The following is a 6000-nucleotide window of genomic DNA, read 5'->3' on the forward strand; positions in this document are numbered from 1 at the left end:
GCACAAAATTATTACAAATATTGGGTATAAAATTACCTTCACTTATCTGTGTGTATCAAATATAAATGAATTTTGTATTTATACTTAGATCCCATCTCTAAATTACCTCATTATGTATGTATGTGCAAATGCAAGTACTCCCAAATTTGAAAAAAAATCCAAATCACCTCTTCTCTGATAAAGAGATGTTCAACTTGTTTGTTGAAAGAAACATATACTTACATGTTATAGTGAACTTGTGCACTGGATTAAATAACCAGGCTCTATGTGTTTCTTTTATGTTTCTAGTGAATCCATTAATCAGTATAGGAAGCAAATTTTCATCCTGCTATTTCAAAGACTTCAAAATTCTAAAACAACAAAATATATCAAAAGTAAGTTTTGCATTGATGGTCTGTATGAAGAATCTTGGGCATAGATGACTAAGTATGCTTAGAATCCAAACATGCATTTTTTCTTATTTTTGATTTAATTTCAGTGACGGCGGTTTATACTAATGGGACTGGGAGCAAAATGTGGGATGGCTGTAAAAACCTTGGGCTTCCTTGTCTGGTAATTATAAGTGCTGAGCTGGGAAGAAAGTGTGGAGAAAGTCTCTGCCAGATACCATTTTATGTACAAAAAAGAAAAGAAGCATTGCTTTTCGACTGTAATAAATGTGTACCTGCTTATTCTTTGTGCTTACACAGATATGTTGCAAAGTGTGTGCCTCATATTCTAATAGACATGCCCTTTACAGTTTTTAATTTCATGTTCTTTTTGTAGGTTTCTTGGTCTTTATCAACTTGTACTGTGTAAAATATGGAGCAATTGCACTGCAAGAAATATTTGACAGTATACAACCAAAGTTAGTACCTTTTATTTATTTTATTCTGTCTGATTCATGGGGCCCCTCACAGGGCAGCAGAGCTTAAAGTAGAAAATGTCTTTTTAAGTACAAGCTGATCTCCTTCTGGGAGATTAGTCTTTATATTAAAAATGCTGCTATTTATATGCTCAAGCATATCTGGAGCATTGCTTTTAAAATTGCTGAATACAGTTGTTATTATTTGTATCCCACTTTACTCTCTCAAAATGAGACTCAAATCTCAGCTCATTTTAAGAGTAGGATCTCAAACCTAGTATTGTTTATACTTTCATATATTTTGTTGATATTTTCATATAGATTATGATTATGAAAGTTATTTGAGAAACAAAGGAACTGGTAGAACAGAAGTGATATAGTTGCCAATGGAATTCTGCATTTCTTGGTGAAGACTACAGTATTCTTATCAAGGAAGCTGGTAGACAATTTCATGTTCTTAAATACTTTCTGGGTTTTTCCTCTTCTGCATTAATGCTGAGCTCCCCTTCAAATACTGTCCTGTTTCAAGATGCAAATTTCATTTGTTTAAAGAGTTATTGATTCTCCAGAATAGTGCACACCTTTATCACCTCATTGTCTTAGAAATGTTCATTGGATTACCAGAAGCTTCATCTATTTAAGATCCTGACTCAGCTATGTTAATGATCCAGTAAACACATAAAACAGATAAATGTTACAATAACATTAAGTTGGATTCTTTTGACATTCAATAGGATGTTTGGAATGGTTTTGGAAAAAATCATAATACCAGAAATACAGAAAGTGTCTGGTCAAGTAGAAAAGAAAATTTGTGCTGTTGGCATCACAAAAATACTCACAGAATGTCCTCCTATGATGGATACAGAGTACACAAAGTTATGGTAAGTGCTGCCATTTCTTTGGTGACTGTGTTGGTCTTTGACGTAAGCAAAAACAGTATTGCTGAGAATTAAGAAGAAATGCCTGCTCTTTCTTAAATGTATTACTTTTTAATGTGATTGTATTTGAAGCTTGCAGAGCCATCTTCCGTCACTAAGAGGCAGACTTTCCTGATGCAGTTCAATACAATGTGAAGTGTGTACATGCTGGGGAAAAACATTTACTAGGCTGCATCACACTGTCCTTAGAAAATTCTCCTCTCGTGAGCATGAAGGGGATAGATGTCCTTTCTCATGAGGTTGTAGGGGGACCATATGGATGGCAGCGGGTGTCACTTCACATGGAGCAGATAGACACAATTGTATCACTTGTCTGAAAGTTTCATTCCATTGACAGTATATGTACACACTTCATACAGTACAAAGTCAGATAAGTATACTAGAAGGGTATAACAAAACCAAGGAAAGCCTTCTTCACTTGGATACCTTCAGAAATAATAGGCACAGCCAGATAATAAAACTTTCAGCTCTTCCTAACCTGACTTTACCCTTTAGTTTAAGAGTTATCTGTCAGTTCCTGCACTGGCAACTACACCTAGCATAGTCTCCTGCTAAAACAATTGCTTTGCATGTGTTCCATTTTTAGGACACCTCTTCTACAGGCCCTTATTGGTCTTTTTGAGTTGCCTGAGGATGATACACTTCCTGATGAAGAACACTTCATAGATATAGAAGACACGCCAGGATACCAGACTGCATTCTCCCAGCTTGCCTTTGCCGGGAAAAAAGAACACGATCCAGTGGGCCAAATTGTCAACAATCCTAAAATCCATCTTGCACAGTCCCTTCATAAATTATCGACTGCATGTCCAGGCAGGGTAAGTTGAGTGTATCCCATTAAATTGTACAGCAGAAATGTGAGTGGGGGTGGAAGAAACAAACTGCCCTTTGTAATGTAAAGCACAATGTAATACTTTCATCTTGGGGACTTTTGCTTAAAGATGCATTCTGTTAAAATCAATCATAGCTCCAGATATTATGTTGATTTGAAAATCTGTGCTGAATGATTTCCATGATTGTGCTCCAGTTTTACATTAATCTGATCTTGAAATAATTTAGTATGTCCAACTTCCCTCTCTAGTCATCTCCACTGGGCCATGCCCAAAGAGTAGACATTGCTGCTGCCTTCACTTGAGATGTTGTTACAGATTTATTGAGTTTGGACTGAGAAAGGGTAAAATAATAGTTACTTTTCCCCACTTGCATTCATGGTTATTCTCTTCAACTTCTACAGCAATACGTTGCCTCCACCTTAGTGCTTAATATCTTTACATGTATGTAAGGAATTAAGGAACAAAGAAAAGATGTAGATCTGCATCAGATCTTTGTAGTTTTTCAGAACTTATACCAAAATGACTAGGTTTTGTTTGTTAGGGGGAAACTACCCTAAATATATAGCAAAGCATCCAAAAACAAACAGGATACAAAAGTTGAGCATCAGCTCATTAGCGAACAGAGCATGAAGTGCCATGTGATGTGGCTGTAAAGGATTTAGAGCTTAGGGAGTCTAACATGCAGAGTCCAATCTTACAAAATGACAAAAGATTTATTTACAATAATAAGAACTAACTACATTTCTTTATGGTAAAGAACTGGGTCTGAACTACTCTAACACCTATCTATTCTAAGGTTTCAAGAGAGGGAAAAATTCAATCACTACATCTCTCCTGACACACAAGAAGAAAGAGATCGCAAGGCACACAGCACATACTCTCCATACGAAAGTGTAAGAAGGCAGAAGGCAAATTCAAAAAGCCTTGCAGTAGGAAAGTATCCATTTTATACAACTAATCAGAATGAGAGCAGAAACAGGAGAGAAGAAATAGATACATTCCAACTGTCATACAAAAGACATGGGGGAAGTCCCTCAGCCTATACTAAACTAACTGCTCCTTGTTGAGGGCTTGAGACTTGGGCAGTCTGGAGTTGAATTCCAAAACTGGTAATATGCGAAGTGGTGAGCTTTAAATGAAGCTGTAATGATAGTTATATATCAGGATGAGTGTGAGTCAATTAATGCTGAGAAGTACTGAAATCTCTCAAATTGTGCTTATCACTAAGCTGTTTTGTTATAGGGTACCTATCAATGTGTTGTGTATCTTGTGTTTGAAGGTTCCCTCAATGCTGAGCACCAGCCTGAATGCAGAAGCTTTGCAGTTTCTTCAAGGATACCTGCAAGCTGCGAGTGTAACATTGCTCTGACATTTTGAGTGGTAAAATTTCAACGTTGTGCAAAAGAACACTGGTATTGACTGTCTTCTAAATAAAGCTTGGACAGGACGCAACAAGTTGCCACTCCAGATATACATCACTGAATTATTGCTTGATGCAGAAGCTGCATTCTATTTTGTTCATGTGATTATAGGTGAAGAAGCAAATGACTTTCCCATTTCCAGTTCGCTTTCAATTGGAATAGTAATAGTTCATCGTTGGGGATTGATTGGAGTTCCACATATGCAGTGTTTCAATAACATTTTAAAATGTATAGAGTACTGGCAGCACACTCATTTTGTCACTAATTTTTATTTCAGTTTATTGTCATTTGTGTTTTTTTGTGTTGTTAAAATTTATCTGAATTGTGAATAAATAAGCCTTTGTTTAAAGTATCTGTCTAGCAATGTATGTCTTACTATGGTAGAATAAATTGTAGCTGTCTGCAAGAAATGCTGTCAGTACCATGCCATATCCAGCTCATTCAATTTGGCTTTCCACCTCAGCTTTATTTTAAAATGGTTCATGACTAAAGTTAATTTTTATTGGTATGGAACTTAACATTAGAAGCATGAAGCTCAGATAACATTGTGAAGGCACATTTGGGGGGGGGGGGGGGATTTTACTCTTGACAGAAAATGGCTATTTTCCTGAGCACCACATAGCTGTGAGATTACGTCAGAACCACATGCAAGCCATTATCTGAAGCAAGAATGCAACACAGATTTTTTTTTTACGAAGTTATATGAATCAATTGTATTAAAACTGTTTTTCTAGTGTGGCACATACTGTTTGAATATAGAGCCAGAGAAACTGGTCCATATGCACTATTAACCAAAGCAAGGGCCATGTAAGTGAGGCTTTAAATATATTTTTGTGAACCATTTCCCTGTTTAGGAATTTTCCTTTTAAAACTTCATACCAGTTTACAAAATACATTTTGCTCTGTGTTTGAGAGTTCATGCTTGCATGAATAAATCTGATGTTTGAACACAACTATGGACTGGATAGATGTCTGCCGGCAGTTCCAATGGCTTATGGAGATTTCTTTTCAAGCAAATACAATTGTGATCATTGTCGACTGTATTGGTAAATACCTGGTCTCATTCATGGCAATATATATGAGAATAATGATGACAACTCAAATTTGCAAATTGACTTTAATTGTGAGAATAAGAGAATTGTACTCTATAAGATGCTCAACAGCCAGAAAGCAAAAAAAATTAGATGGACAGAAGTTGGGCATGAAACAACATTGCTGTTTAGGCTCAGGTTTCTTTATTTGTATTTGCTCATCAGAAAAAAAGGTCTGACATGTTAACATTTGTGTACCCCTGAATAAAATTAAACAAACTTAACATTTTGTCCTTGTGGGTGAACATTTTATCCTCGTGGATGAATGTTTGTATTCATTTAGTTTCAGAGTGTTATCTGACCCTGATGAAATTCCAGTGTACTGTACTGCACTGAAAGATATGGAAATGCCATCTTTAAAGAAGTGTGAGTTTGTGCAGAATCAAATATATTCACCAACACTGAGAGGCAATATTTATGAAATGCTGCATTTATTCTGAGTAAAACCTAAACACCCGATCTTGGAAGTTAAGCAGAGTCAACGAATACCAGGTGCTGTATCTCATATTTCAGTGGAAGGAACTTTAAAAAAATCATTTCTGAGTATTCCTTGCCTAAGAAAACCATATGAAATTTATACAGTCACCAAAGCTCAACTGGTAGCTTGAAGGCATGCTACTGTCAGCCCTCATTTTTTGCAAATTTAAGCAACTCCATTTCTGTGTCTCCAAAATGAGACTGCTGGGGTTTGACGTTAGAAACAGCTACAAAAGAAATTTTGAACCCTAAAAACTGGGAAAGAAAAACAATTATTACTTGAGAAACACCTAAAATTAGTGTGATGAGGCAATCCTCCAACCCAGTAACCAAATAATCTCTGCTGAGGGATGTACAGTTAGATTCTGCTCAGGATGACTTTTCACTCAAAATGTA

At 36.1% G+C, this 6000-nt stretch overlaps 1 protein-coding gene across 1 annotated transcript in view; it reads left to right on the top strand.

The window, feature by feature from the left end:
• CSE1L (chromosome segregation 1 like) overlaps positions 1-5351 on the top strand; it is a 29757-nt gene extending 24406 nt beyond the window's left edge. Inside the window, exons 21-25 of the mRNA XM_060772146.2 lie at positions 289-374; positions 766-847; positions 1579-1725; positions 2369-2600; positions 3895-5351. Coding sequence (XP_060628129.2) covers positions 289-374; positions 766-847; positions 1579-1725; positions 2369-2600; positions 3895-3984 — 637 coding nt within the window. The 3' untranslated portion in view covers positions 3985-5351. The remainder of the gene's footprint in view (positions 1-288; positions 375-765; positions 848-1578; positions 1726-2368; positions 2601-3894) is intronic.
• The last annotated feature ends 649 nt before the right edge of the window (positions 5352-6000 follow it).

The sequence above is a fragment of the Anolis sagrei genome, chromosome 4, assembly GCF_037176765.1.
Source record: "Anolis sagrei isolate rAnoSag1 chromosome 4, rAnoSag1.mat, whole genome shotgun sequence".
Classification (NCBI taxonomy): Eukaryota; Metazoa; Chordata; class Lepidosauria; order Squamata; family Dactyloidae; genus Anolis; species Anolis sagrei.